This window comes from Scomber scombrus, chromosome 13 (genome assembly GCF_963691925.1).
Source record: "Scomber scombrus chromosome 13, fScoSco1.1, whole genome shotgun sequence".
In the NCBI taxonomy this organism is placed as follows: Eukaryota; Metazoa; Chordata; class Actinopteri; order Scombriformes; family Scombridae; genus Scomber; species Scomber scombrus.
The window spans coordinates 19,702,161-19,717,930 of NC_084982.1; the positions used below are offsets into that span (position 1 = coordinate 19,702,161).

The window sequence follows — 15,770 nt, forward strand, 5'->3', positions numbered from 1 at the left end:
GGCCACTGGAGGGCTTCTGTCACTTAAACGTAAAAAATATAATTTTGGGGCAGTTGCATAAACGTCTGATCACGTTGTTTTTCCTCTCTTACATTATGCAGCATTATTCATACAGCCTTCCTTTTTTTAGCTTCAAGACTTCACAGCTCCATTTGGGAGTGTTGGGGCTTCTCTTCAGAGCTGAAGCTGCGAACAACGTGCTCGGCTCAGGCCTGATCAAACAGAGAAACTCTTGAAAGCCAGACTAATGGTGGGTGAGCAGCTATTAAGGCTGAGTGAGGCATGTTTTGTTAGTGTTGAGTGAAATCCTCCCACACACACACAACAAAAAATGATTTTTTTCCTGCTCAGACATCTCAAACAAAAGTAATACAAACATATGGGCGACTTGACCCGAGTGTGTAGGAACCTCCATCATATCAGTGGACAACGCTGAGTGGATATTATTACATTTCAATAAAGAGACAAAATTTACAGCCAACTCATTTAGCCGGTCTAATAATAATAATGTGCTTTTTTTCCTGCGTCAGTGATCATAATTCCCCAGAAATTCTAAATCCTCTAAAAACCATCGATGCAGGTATAGGAAAATAAAACTCAACACAAGCTCTCAGACCCTCTGACAGAAAAGGTGGATAGCTGAAATTAGTAGCTGTAAAACTAACGTTGCCTGTAATTACAAAAGCTTTTAAAAGGTTTAGTCAAATAGTGAAAAGCTACAGATGAAATTATAAGAAAATGTAAGTCCACCTGCTGCTCGGTATTTACTTGGAGTGCATTTTGCGTCATTGTGACCGTAAAGGACCCACAAGACCCGAAACATACTTCAACAAGCTGACAAAATTACATTAACTGTAAACTTGGAGAAAAGCCTCGAGTGAAAATTTCAATCTACTGTGTTTGCAGCTTGGAGACCTGACATTACCATTATCATAATGGGCTCTGTAGACAGAGGAAGAAGGGTCAGGAGAGAGAAAGCAACTCAAAATTTTATAGAAAACATGACTTTAAAGAGGTTACTTCAATCACATTTTCTTACAATGTGCTTTACTATAACCTTTTTCAACCTGCTGAGGCTCGCTTTGTATCCACCTGCAAAGATCTACTGCCGACAGAGCGTCACGTTTTATCCCTGTGTCATTATTTTGGATGTCACATGTCTCTTGTGTGGGAGCACAGCAGGGGTTGGACAAACTATTGTTCCAGAAAGCAAAACAGAAAAGAGAATGCAGATGACATTTCTCTGGCTAAACAACTGTTGGCGCACTCTCGTATTTTGACCCTGGATGGCGACAACAATAACAACAATCACGGTTCATCTCTGAGAAGAATAGCGGGCCTTCAATCGCACCGAGCTCAGCCCTCTTCTTCACATAATAGAGAGCAAAAATGAGAGATCTGCAGTCATACAGAAATCCACAAGTTTAGACTGTTTGGTCTGGTAAATTAATGGGACTTTATGTTTGTTGGAGGTTTATAAACAGAAAAGAATCTGCCTCATTAAACAGACAATTGAAAACTCTGCAAGCATATTTCCAATACTTAAGTAGATTTGAGCAACAGGTGACACTTTCATCGCAAATGAAAACAACATATTTAACTACTACTAACATTAGTAACTACATAAACCCTTACTCAGCTTTAATCAAAATGTTCTTGGGAAAGATGCTTTACAATAACACATAAAAGACTAGTTTTTTACGCCCCCTGTTGGCAGTAATCAGTAGTACATCATCAAAAACTGTTACAAATCACTGTTGAAGAATAATCACGTTTCATAATGTGCCATCACTATGATTATGGTCTGGTTGGATTTAGGTTTTGTCATGGTTTGAGTTAAAATAAGTACTTTGTTCGCACAGTATAACGTTGTGGTTACAATCACAGACAATAAATAAAGATGGATGATACATCTCTGCTTCCTGCCACTATATGCAAAAGTGAACCCAAAATATCTAGTTTCTTGGAGCTGCCATCTTGCTTGTATGACGTAATTTGTAACCAGATTCTGTGTAGTAGAGTCGGTAGTGAGCAGCTAGAGCTGGTAATGAATCACAACTGAGAACGTATATTAGTGTCCTCCATCAGAAACTGCTGCGGTCGCTCGGCTTGTCTGACGTAGTTTTGAGGGTGGCTGTCAATCCTGACGATCTCTTTTTATATTGTAAAAAAAAAAAAACGAATTAAAAAAAAATATATTAGAAAAATGAACACTTGAACAAACAGTGATAAAAAACTACCTGAAATGACAGAAAACATCTTTGGGAAAAATTATTTGCCTCTCAGTACAACAGAAATAACGCAAAAGCACCACACACAGCTACAACTGCAGCCTCCAAAATGACCATGAAGTTAAAGCACCATCTTTTTTAAACAATTTCAACAAAAACTAAATATTACAACCTTCATGAAGGTAGGGTTTTTTCGACATTTTGCATTGGTTTGGTGTAGCAAATGAAGTGGCTACTGAGTGCGTGATGAAACCCTGTTGCTTCCATTACTTCTAAACTTGTGAGCAATTTCAAAAAATATGTTCAAGACAAGATTTTCATCCCTACATAATTTGGTGTTTCACAATACAGACAATAAGATAAAATCAATTTTTACACCTCAGTGAGCAACCGCCATGTGAATGTGTGAAAACTGTAAATGAGACGAGGAGAATTGCTGTAAAATATCAGGGATCTCAAGTGAATTTCAATGGATAAATAAATGCTGCAGAGCAAATGTCACAGTGGCTAGAAACTCATTTCAACAATACCTATGATGCTTATATTTCAAGGATGTTTTTTTTTTTCTTTCTTTGTGGTGAGCAGCCCAACAGGGGAGAACTGACAGCAACAACCAGCTCTGACGGGGAGTACGCCCAAGAGATTTGAGCTCTCCGACAGCACAAACCCTGCAGCCTCTACACAGCCTCTGCTCACAAAATACCAAGACTGCTGCTTGATATCAGCAATGGAAACAGCCAGGCCATACAACTATTAGTGTACAACTGCAATAGGAGCTTCTGAACGCTGGAAAGGAATATGAATGCCAACGATTCATATTGTGGACCTGCTGGACCCCTGTGAATGAAGTCCAACATAATCCTGAAAGCGTTGTTAGTGTCGTCTGACTACAAAGTCATCCTTTTTCAAGAGGTACCAGTCAAGAGATTTTCCTCTTTAAACCCTCCAACAATTCATGAGCCACACTTCAGGAATAAACATACAAAGCTAAAGCCGATCACAATGCTTCAATAAAACACTTACTACAGTCTGCCCAGGATCCGACAACCTGCACAGTTCCAGTGGTTTTGTGCTTGATGCTTTTATGCTGCAGGGATTTCAAATAATCACACAGCAGGGGCCACATATATAAATACACCGTATGCACAAAAATCATGCATACCCCATTTCCCAACACGTAAACTGGTGCTTATAAAATTATAATGTGCAGTGAGAGTGTTCTCAACTCTTGTATACTTCAGACCAGGTGTATGAGTGTTTTTCTAGAGTGGGCCACAGGTGATATGAGGTGGAGTGAAATTTAATGCAAATGCTAAATAAAATATAGAGTAATTGTCTAGGTTGTTAACCAACTGTATATCTTTATCCAGTCTACATGGCAGGTTGTATCATTCTTCTAACTTAAACATATCGTGAGCATATCATGAGTTGGGCTTCAGATGATTTCTTTGAGCCTGTCTAATTATAGATTGTTGAAAAATAACCTAAAGACTAGGAGATCAACGGTTTTCCATGATTTTCATAGCTGTCTGTATAAGTCGGGTAAACATTGCCTTTGACTGTACTGTCAGGATACCAAACCATGCAGAGTGTAGGAGTGGTTTTATTTCCCTTTTATTAATTTTATGTTATCCTTGATTGTGACACACACTGTAAAGTAAGTCTTTAATATGAGTGCTACAAATGAATCATTGATTGCATTTCTGATGTTTAATAATCATGACAGATAGCACTGCAGAAGATGGTTTACAGTTACATTTAATGAATTAATGATATGGATGCTATAAAAAGCCACATATCCGTGCGTAATGGTCGCACATAATGACAGCTGGCAGGGCATTGTTGGAGAACCTCTCTGACGCAACACAATTGGTGAGAATGCCCAACTTCTTTCCTCTTTGTTCCATTGACAGGTGTGAAAACTGGTGGGCGTGTGTACATCCACTTATGAAAGAGAACCATAAGTATGCACAGCTTTATAAATCTGATGAAAAGAACACATATGCATACACAGCGTTTATATATAATGCATCTGTCCTAGTAATTCATCCCTTTCATAAAAACTACACAAACATTAATTCTAACTATGAACCTCATGAATCTGGCTTGAGAAAATTCCAGAGCACAGAGAAACTGCTCTGACAGAAGTGGAAAATGATTCACTGCTTGCTTCAGACTGATTCAGTTTCAATGTTGATGCTCGTAAACCTCATCGCAGCTTTCAATACGATTGATCACGACACTGTATTAGATTGCCTAAAAATGACATTGGTCTCACTGACACGGCTCTCTCCTGGTTTAGATCACATTTATCTGACAGATCACATTTTGTCACAGGGATCTGTGCTCGGTTCTACTATTTTCGCTATTTATTATTTACCCTTGGTACTTTAATTAATAGTTACAAACTAAGTTTGCATTCTTATGCAGATGATACTCAGCTTTACATCTCTATTAAAGCCTGACGCCTATCATCAGCAGGTGAAACTGGAAGAATGCAAATCAGAAATCAAAAAATGGATGTCATCTAACTTCTTTCTTTTAAATGCTGAGACCATTGGACCATTCTTGGTCCAAAGCAGAATAGAAATAAATTCTGTGAAATCACTCTGAAAATACATTAGAGAATCTCTGTGTCCTATTTGATCCTAATCTCTCCTTTGAACATTTCAACAATATTACAAAGGCGACACATTTCCACTTACAATATTGCCAAGATTTGTCTCATTCTTTCCATGCCTGTTGCTGCTGGAACACTTGTACATCATCATCATCTCATCTAATCTTGACTATTGTAATGTACTTTAATCTGGTTTACCAAATTAAATTATTAGAAAACTACACCCACTTTGTACAAAATACTGCTGTTAGGACATTAAGCAAAACTAGAAAATGTGATCAAATCATGCCTGTTCTCCTGTGCTAGATCTAATTTATAAAATATTGCATGGACTTGCACCATCCTACGTTTTATCCCTTGTCACTCCTCATAACTGCTAGGGCTCTATGGTCTCAAAACATCAGTCTCTGACTATTCCAAAAATGAATAAATCAGTAGTTGGTGGGGGACCTTTTCTCACCAAGCCCCTGTTCTTTGGAATCGTCTTCTTATCTGAATTTGAGAAACTAATTCAAAAGTAAACTCAAAACACATATTTTTTTGCATCAGACTTCAACTTCACTTAGTCTGCCCTAAATACTAAACTACAGGTCTCCAGTTTACGCACAGTCTATATGCACAAGGTGTTTTTATATACTTTCTGATGCTACTCATTATTGTCTTTATTATATATATATATATATATATATATATATATATATATATATATATATATATATATATATATATATATTTGTAACTATTAATTAAAGTACCAAGGGTAAATAATAAATAGCGAAAAAGTTTTAATTATTACTACTTTGTTCCCGTCATTTTGGCATGGTGGATGGATATAAATACTACCCATATATATATATATATATATATATATATATATATATATTTGTAACTATTAATTAAAGTACCAAGGGTAAATAATAAATAGCGAAAAAGTTTTAATTATTACTACTTTGTTCCCGTCATTTTGGCATGGTGGATGGATATAAATACTACCCATGAGCCTCCACTGCTAATGCTATGGAGAGGGTGCCAATCAGAGGAGCTCCTAACTGGCTGAATTAAAAGGAAAGTTATACCCATCCTTAATGTATGACTCTTTTATGGAGAATTTTGCAAAGCATTTAGCACTAAAAAAATTCAAAACCCTTCATCGTTTAGACAAAAGTACAAAACTCTGTCATTACAGTCTGAATGCAACTAACAACTGCTATCATCATTAATCAAACCAGCAAATCTTTTACATACTTGCTTAAAAAAAAAAAAGACTAAACCCATTAATCGATTATCAAATCAGTTGCCATTTATTTTTCTATCTATCAACTAATTGAAACTGATTAATTGGCTAAACTTAACTGTAAATTTGGTGTCGAATAAAACTGTAGGTAGATTAAAAAAATTCTTAGAAAGTTAACATTAATGCTGTTTTTACATATGTTATGATTGTCTATGTTTCAGTTATACAAAACATGTAAAACACCATGTTTTGTATAGTTGTGAGTATAAAAAACAAACTCATGAGCCAAAATTCCACATTGGTACAAAAACATATCCACTGATATAAATATCCAGAGTTATAGTAGTAAAGTATGGTTATATAGTATAGTGATGAGAATATTTCAGCAACAAAGATAAAGTATTGACAAAAAAAATCTACACTCCCATGTTCAACAAGCACAAGTGGTTATTCAAAGTTACAACACTTCTCATAGCAATTCTTATAATCTATAGAAATTCTGACATTGACTAAAAGGACACAGACATCCTGTTCTGTGCAGAGAGGTGAAGGTTTCAAGGACTGCTAAGTTTTTATGAAAGCTACTGAAGACACAGCTGAAGAAAAGTCATCTCCTACAGTAGCAGAGCAGAACATTACATCTGGCCATCTGTTCTCCTCTGCACGCTTCTGTGGCAACTAAGCCTGTTGCTTAGCAACCTCTTAATCAATACCTGGTCCTTGCCAGAACAAAGGAGAAAAACGAGAGGGGAAATAATGAAAGAACATTTAGCTATCAGCCTTACTGTACAAAAGCCATGTCAGACACCATTTGTATATGTATCAATCACTGACAGTGACCATTAGCAACGTCTCGTTATTGTTGGCTTATTGAATGCTTGTATTACAGGGGTGGAGGAATTCAGTACACAGTCTAAAATGTTTGGTTTATAGGAATTATACACTGCGAGGCAGACTGGATTATATATTTCTTTACAAACAGACAGAGCTCATTTGGTTTGGTCAAACAACAGTAAATCTAAACTGTACCGTATGTCATTCAGTTTTCTATCTTTTGATATTTTTATGTGACAAACACAAAACTAGAATCATTAGGAATGTGCTGTAGTAAAACAAACACACATAACTTAAAGAACAGTATCAGGCAGGCTAACATGAGCATTTTTTTGCATTATTCTCAAAGTACCACAGAAACTGATGAAGATTTAGTCACATAGTTTTAGAAAGAGCCTGAAAATATGATATAATAATATAATATAAGTGATCAACAAAAGGAAACTTTGACCTGTTGGTGGCATAAAAAGTCAGTATTTAGTCTCTGGGAACCATGAATCTCTGTACCCAACTTTACACAGAAATTCATCCAAAAGTTGCCAAGAAATTTCATAATTCATGAATAAAAGCAACAGTCCAACACGTTGCTTCAAACCTAATACTTGCATAACAGTTGAAATGCTGATAAATAAACATGAGCAGGGGAACTTTGAGACAAAATAATTATTCATGACCATTTTATTTATAGAGCCCAATATCAGACATTTACTTTAAAAGGGGCTTTGGTGCCAGTACAGCACACAAGTACAATCCTCAGACCATCAATGGAAAACTCCCCCCAAAAAACCTTTAACAGGGAAAAATGAGAGAAATCTGTGGAAAAGCAACAGAGGAAGGAGCGCTCCTCCAGGACAGACATACATACAATAATTGTTGTGTGTGCCGTCGTCTTGGTATAACAACATTATGTAGCTCTCCCCATCAGTGCACCCAAAAATTACAAAACTTCACATTTTGTTCAAAACTCTATTAAAAAAAAAGAGTGAAATGTTTTTAACTCACAGTGTATCTTAAAGAAAAATCCAGCATGAGCAGAACTCAGCAAGCTAATAGTGTGATAAGACAGTAGAAAAGCGGCTGTGAGAGTATTCATTGCTGCAAAGTACTAAAAGACCTGTAATGGCAATAGTACTCATTAAGTACTTCAGCGGTACTGTATACTGTCATGGTGAGTTAATTGTGTGATATCTATTTGATTCAGACAGTTCAGACTCCCTGTATGTAATACATCTGTGTGAGCCATGTTCATCTATGAAACATCTGACCTCAAACTTCAAACACACGAGTCATTTACAGGAGAGGATTACAACGAGTATACATCATGTGTAAGCTTCGCCAGATTGGAGCAGGCCAACAGATATGCGGTTCTCTTCCCTCGTTTAGTTGTGGAGAGTATTCCAGTTTTCCGTTTCATTACTTAGTACTCCAAAGATTGTTAATATAAGATTTAGATTTCAGGTCAACAACAACAAGACAGCAGTCAAGATGAAGGTTCAGGGTGACGCTTACTTGTGCTTGGAGATCCTTCATACCTTTCAGTTCAGTATGTTAAACGGTGCAGTGTGTAGAATTTAGTGGCATCTAGCACAACGGACTTGGCAGAAAGAAAGTATAATATTCTTAAGTATGTTTTAATCCCAAGAAAATAATTATCGTTGTGTTTTCATTACTTTAGAATGAGCCCTTAATATTTACATAAGGAGCTGGACATGTTGCAGTGTCATGTTTCTACAGTAGCCCAGAAAAGACAAATCAAACACTTAGAGTCAGAGTCAGCCTTTTTTTTTGCAAGTTTCACAGCCACAGTGGGTCACCCTAGATGCTTGGAAGAGGGGGGTGAGGAGGCTTCATTTGGTTGCAATCTGAAACCTCCTCTCTCTTCCCTTGTTTTCTGTCTGTTTATTTACTGTCAGCTGTCCATTAAAAGAAAAACAATGTCCAAAAATATGTCTTTAAAAAAACAGCTGCTGCTTTGTTTAGACACAAAGTGATGACATACAAACATATATTTTACGAGCCTAAGGTAACAAAAATGTGGATGCTGACAGCTGAATAAATGTTTGTCTAGATTTCTCTTATGTGAATGTATTTTTATTTATTTTTTTTTTTTTAAGTACACCCACTTGGTCCAAGCTGTCAAGAATCAGTAAAATATGAGTAGGTGTAAGGCGTGTGTGGCAAAAAAAAAAGAAAAAAAAAAGTGAGAATGAGAGTGCAAGTGCAGATCAAACCAGTGTTAGTGTGTATGTGCCGGTACAGTGGTGCTGGAGAGCTGCTGTGTGTGTGTGTGTGTGTGTGTGTGTGTGTGTGTGTGTGTGTGTGTGTGTGTGTGTGTGTGTGTGTGTGTGTGTGTGTGTGCATGTGGTGAGTGGGAGACCAGTGTCATACAGTACACCTTTCTGTGGGCGAGTGCGGGTGGAGCCAAGCGTTGGTCAGGTAAACAGACTACACACCACCACATCTCTGAGGACATTATGCCACTTTGTGTTTCCAGTCATCAGGCCACCTTTAAGAAAAAAACCAAGAGGCTCCTACGCCTCCTGAATGCCATGCTTCCACATTCACAAACACAAATATATCACACCCCTTTGACACTGAAAACATATGCTGTTACTTTAGTGAGAATGAATGAATCTTTTTTTTTTTTTTTTTTTTTTTTACAATTGATAAAAACAATTTTTGCTAGAAAAATTAGTGGAGATGTAGAAAAAAAACAAATAGAAAAAAAAATCTTGTGAAAGAGAAACAGAAAAATCCATCATCACATGTAGGAGGTAATAATGCACATGCAATGAGTGGGTGCATCTAAAGTGCATGAGGGCGGTGATAGAATAAACCTTGTGGCTGTAAAACGCATCCTGATGAAGAAAGAGAAAGCTTTATTTTAGTATTTTTCCGGTTACAGTTTCGAGGCACAAATTAATGACAATGACAGCGATGCGTCTGATGAGAAACTCAAATTTGCTTTTAGGTGGGCTGCAATTATTAACAGAGCAACAAAAGGACTAAATATAATCCTCCTCCTCCACACTCCAATATAAAACATATTTGTATGACTTATTCATTAATCTATTTATGTAATTGCTGGTTTTGTGAGTGGCATAAAAGGCCTACAGGCTACATTTCATTATATAACCTTGTGTTGTAAAATGATCAATGAAACTTTAATACTCTTTTCATATAGGAGACACGTATAAGTGTGCATGTTCAACCTATTTTATAAAAGGATTATCTCACAGGTTATAAAATGGACATGATAAAGAAAAACTAAATTCTCCAACTCTAGTTTCACACAAATTTCTGCCAAACCTCCACATAAAATATATATATTTTAGAGATACATTTTAATTTTGGTTCAGTTTCTCTCTCTCTCTCGTTCACACACTTACACTTTCTCATTGTCACTCTTTTTGTAGATTATTTGAGTATTTTATAAATGTTCACAAATTTTGTCTGAATGTCGCCGATATTCAACATACTTCCTGCATCTTTAAAATAGAGCACTCACACTAATGCTGGTTGGCTCTAGGGTTGTCAAGCCTGCTACCTATGAAAAATTACCATTTGCATCAAAGAGAAAGTTTAGGTACTTTAAAAAGTATGGGGACAATTTATGGACTTCCTGAAAAAGAGTCCAACACACAACAATATTTTTTAATACAAGAATTTATTTATTTTTGGTTTGCTCTCACCTATCTCAAAGCATTGCTTTTGGCTGCAGCAGGCAGCTGTTTCCAGACAAAAAGCTCTAAAAGCCCACTGTACACTGTCTGAAGAGCCAGATATTTCCCTCGGGAGTTGGTAGAGATCAAAAACAACTAAAGCAGAGTGAATATTGGACCACGGGGACAGAAACACAACTCCAAATGAATAATAATAATGTTGCTCCATAACTACTGGATCTGTAAATAACCAAGTTCAACATATCAAAAACTAATTTTTTAGTTAGCACGATACGTCCCTGCTTAGGGACAATTAACAAACATTTTAACAATTGTCCTGATAAAAGTGTTGCTAGAAAAAGGTTTTGCACCCAAGTACCTTTACTTTAAAACCTACAAGAAAGAAAAGAACATTTTTTTGTTGCTGTCTCGTTTTGTTATGTGGCTGTTAATATCTGGGGGGGGGGGAATTCAAGGATTTTATAGTGTAGTTTAGTACCACAGTATTTCAGCACAAAGACGAGCTAGTGAATCTGACTTGCACCAAATTCAGCTCTTTCTCCTCACCAGAAGTGCACTGTGCTCTTATGAACAAAGATCACACACACAGAGTATCTACTTTTCTCACATTTTCTCTCTCTGCACAGTGATTCAAGGTTTCATCAAAACTTTTAAAAAAGGACTGAATAATATTCTCTGATTCAAAACGCTGGAGGATAAATCTGTCAATTATAAAAGGCACAAGGTGACACACGTGTGTATGGATGCTTTGATTGGTGCACTTCTCTTTTTAATTTCCACTAAATCCATAGTAATCAGTCTAGATGTACTGCACTCAACTTTAGTGAAAATAACAGAAGTGTTCAAGTGTATTTCCTTTGCTACCGAGTGTGTTATGGTGTTTGTCTTGCTGTTTCCCCCGCTGCTTACAGAAACAATCTAATTTGTGTTTGCCTGCACCATGTTTTACTGCCTGCTCAGCTGCTTAATGAGGAAATTATTTAAATGCTTTCCTGTTTGTGTTGGTTGTTTCCCGTCATTTAAATCGATGAGCTCATTGATTCGTGACACGGTCTCGTACAGATGCATGACAGACATTTCATTCTTGGACCTTTTCCAAAGTTCACATAACGAGTTTGTTTCATACCCGGGATTTGCTACTGAATTGAAGCCTACTCGCACAGTGGGCTACATACTTGATTTTGTGACCCCCTTCAACATCTGGCTGCATCAAATATTGATGTATGACTGCAAATAACTACTGATGAATCTGCAGATTTTTCTTTCTCATTAGTGGATTTGTCTTTAAAAAGGTTGAAAAACAGTATAAAAAGCTCATAATAACTTCTTAGAGTCCAAGGTGACTCCCTCAAATGTCTTGTTTTGTCTGCCCAATAACCAAAATCCAAAGATATTTAGTTTTCTATCATGCAGACACTTTAAGTCCGTACAACTGAGAATCTGCAACCAGCACATGTTTGGAACTTGGTCCTTTAAAAACTGATTAAAATTATTCAATATTCAAAACAGCTGATTTATTTATTGTTGAACAATGTATCGTTGGAGCTCTGTATTTAAGATCTGAACGAGAAACAGTTGGATATAACAAAATGTCTCCAATCAGAGTGAACTCAATGGAAATGGCGTCAAACACATGAGAACCCTTGCGGAAATATGTCTAAATCCTTTGGCATCAATAGGCATTATGGCTTGGCTCCAGCAGCCCCTTCATGTCAAACACAGCAGCCAAATCGATGCTTAAAATAATTAAGAGAGAGGGGGGAAAAAGTCTACAGTCACTGTGACCCAAATGCACCACTGACAAACAACACAAAAGCAGTTAAATCATCACATTTCTCACAGGTTTTAATTGAAAACATGCCGGAAATGTCTACTTAGTCCCTATTTTTTGTGCTGATGACATCATTCAGTGACGTAATTCATCCACTCTGTCCCTATCTCTATTCATCCACACTCATCCACTTTATCAGCAGGTTCTCATCTCTGACTCTATTGTCCCATTTTCAATGAAAGACAAACACATACTATTTCAGTCTCCTCTTGCTTAATCTGCTTTGTTCATGCCTGATGTGAACTGAACGATTAGTTGTTTGATAAAATGTCAGAAAATTGTGAAAAATATCAATCACAATCCACAAACCAAATATTTTAAGTTTACTGTCAAAGGACCAAATAAAACAGAAAATACTCACATTTAAGAAGCTGGAATCAGAGAATTTGAACGTTTTTGTAATAAAAATTAAAAAAAAAAACTCCATGATTTGTCTCTTGATGAAGTTTAATCAATACATTTTTATCTGCAGGCTCCAGAAAACTCTAAACAAGACTTTGTGGAACTGTTTTTGCTAGTTTGAGAAACTCAATCAGAGAAAGTAACATAAAATTATTTTTTCTAAAAAAGGTAATAATACTTATAAAGGGACATTAAAAAGGGTTTTTGTGATTTTCAGTTACATACTGTTGATGTCTGATGTTTGTGTTGAACTTGGTCAAAGCTTCCAAAACTTGAAGTGAATGTGTAAAAATGTTGCCTTGAAGTCAATATCCAGGATTTCAACCTGCTCTCAACACTCAAAGTTACTCACTTCCTCCTATGATGACGTCAGATTGTTTGCACGTGCCCACAAACGGCCGTCTGTTTCATAACCTTTGTTGCTGACGAGTTCTTTATATGGTCCACTCAGATATTTTGGATCAGATTCAGGCTTTAAAATGTTCAGATGTTTGAGAAGTTAATATTCTGAGTAAAGAATGGGAAAAAGAAGTGAAATCCTACTACTTCTGTTTGCTTATGTAGCCTCTGAAGTCTGCTGAGGGACAGCTTTTAGGAGACAACCAATCACAACAGAGTGGGGTCACGAGGAGGTGGGCCTTTAAGAGACAGGAGCTAAAACAACCTGTTTCAGACAGAGGCTGACTTGAGAGGCTGCATAAAGACCCAGTATAAGATAAATAAAGAGTCCTTTGAATTGTAAATCATGCAAAGTTATTCCAATAAAGCCCAAGAAAAAAAAAATACTGACCTGGAAATGTGCCTAATACGTCCCTTTAATATGTAAAATAATGCAAAGAAATTCATCCAAACTCTAAATTCTGTTTTGATCCTAAAATAGATTCAAACTGTTTTATTTTATCTGAGAATCTGCAGCATCCACACGCTGAATCAATGCATATGCAAACAATGTTTTCTTATTCATCTTTAAAACCGATTTTGTGTGAAGCCTTAGTTATTTATTGGCTTAACTTGTTTACCACATTTTCAGACCACCTGATCTGTACTCTGTATAAAGAGTCTCAGATCTTGGACACAGAATTTTGTCAAGCTTATAAAACAACACTCTGCTCTGTGCACACTCACAGGACTCACATTCACTGTCAGATCTATTTCAGTTTGAACCCTCCGGCCACCCATTAAACATGTATTTCAGATGACAGCAACCGGCACAAAAGACGAGCTGAGTTGGAGACTGACCTTTGTCGCGCTGGCTGAAGACAGCTAAGGTCTGTCCGCCCACTGCGTGCATGGTGAAGGGATGATCCCTTGGCACCTTCAGCGATGCATCCTTCTCCCCCACAGCAGCCAGCTCCTCACTCAGACTGAAATGTACCTGGGAAACAGAGCCGGAGTCAAGGTGAGCGGTCATTCAACGGAAACAACTACTTTGATTCTTCAGGTAAGGTCAAATATGACAAGATGAACACTTGTGGCAGTGCAGATGCAGACATTGATAATACACAACAAAGAAAAAAAAGGCAGAAAAATATGTCAAACCAATAAATATGACCTCTGTTATGATACTAAACATTTTCAACATGTGCAGTACGGAAAACCATCAAAGCTACTTGATGAATTCAAGAAAAATGTTTACAAAGAAACAAGTTAGTGGAAGAGGCCTAAAAGATCAATGTGCATTATAAAAAGCCATCACCTGGGCTGCAAAATATCAGGGGAAAAAAAGGTGAAAAATGTTGATGACTGTTTCCCAAAACCCTACATGCAACCTGACCAACAGACTGATACCCAAATGTATTCAATTTATTGTGATGAAAGGACTAAAAAAACAGAAACTATTGAAATTGAAGAGGTGAGAACAACAGATTCATCAATTTTCAGAATGGCTAGCTATTCATTTTCCACTTTATTTTCGACTGATCTTTGCAGCTCTAATAGTCATCTCACCTCTGTTTTGCCATGCTTCCTGTAAGGTGGATGAGAAGATGAATAAAGAGTTTTTAAAAAGTGTGCATCACTGATACTGACAATCAAATGGAGATAGAAGCATATAAACATATATATTAAAGGACATTTCCAGGATGAGGTACCTACTTTCCAATGGTGATCTTCCCTACTTCTCCCTTTTCTGTGGCTTTGTCCCATTGTTGAGCTAAATACTTGGGAACCTGATGAGAGATATTCAATTCAAGTGGTTTATTAAGAGAGCCAGTAACATCAATAAAGAGACAAATTCAGATTACACTCAACAAATGGGGTCAAATCAGCTTCTAACTTGAACTTTTAACATTTTGATTCACTTTTTTAATTTAGACCATGATTAAGCTGCTTAACTAATAAACAAGACAAAATGTGAATGAAGTCTGGTTAAGCACAGGGGAGACCGCTCTGAAAAGTAATTGATTAATTTGATCATCTGGAGGTAAACAAACCTTTACGAGCCACACGCCTTTGCTTTGTTTGACTCCAGTTAGATTAACGTCCATTTTCTCTGATATGTTGCAGAAAAAGCTGTCAGAGCGGCACAGAGACACTGAGCCAGGTAAACAAGACTGGAAGGTTTTCACACCTTAGCTAAGACAGGAGTTTTCAATTAAGCAATTACTTCCTGTTAAAACTTCCTGTTACGGCTTTCAAAAATAAAACTCAGAACAACAAAACTGATACACGACACAAACAAGAAAATATTTGAACAGGTTCACAAATATCTAAGTGTCCAAATAAAATATTTGTAATGTCTGAAACAGTGCAGTTAATTAGGGCCCGAGCACTGACAAGTCAGTGAGGGACCTATTGCTTTTGCCAGAATTATTAGGGCCCGAGCACTGACAAGTCAGTGAGGGACCTATTGCTTTTGCCAAGATTCTTATTATTATTCAAGTGCCGCCAAATGAATCGCATTTTTGGCGGCCTGAACATACATGAAAACTCATGA

The 15,770-nt window shown here is 36.9% G+C and overlaps 1 protein-coding gene across 1 annotated transcript in view; it reads right to left on the minus strand.

Annotated features, from left to right (window-relative positions):
- LOC133993340 (general transcription factor IIF subunit 2-like) overlaps window positions 1–15,327 on the minus strand; it is a 55,127-nt gene extending 39,800 nt beyond the window's left edge. The window contains exons 1-4 of the mRNA XM_062432255.1: window positions 15,268–15,327; window positions 14,930–15,003; window positions 14,783–14,801; window positions 14,075–14,210 (exon numbers count right to left, since the gene is read on the minus strand). Coding sequence (XP_062288239.1) covers window positions 14,075–14,210; window positions 14,783–14,801; window positions 14,930–15,003; window positions 15,268–15,321 — 283 coding nt within the window. The 5' untranslated portion in view covers window positions 15,322–15,327. The remainder of the gene's footprint in view (window positions 1–14,074; window positions 14,211–14,782; window positions 14,802–14,929; window positions 15,004–15,267) is intronic.
- Between the last annotated feature and the right edge of the window lie 443 nt (window positions 15,328–15,770).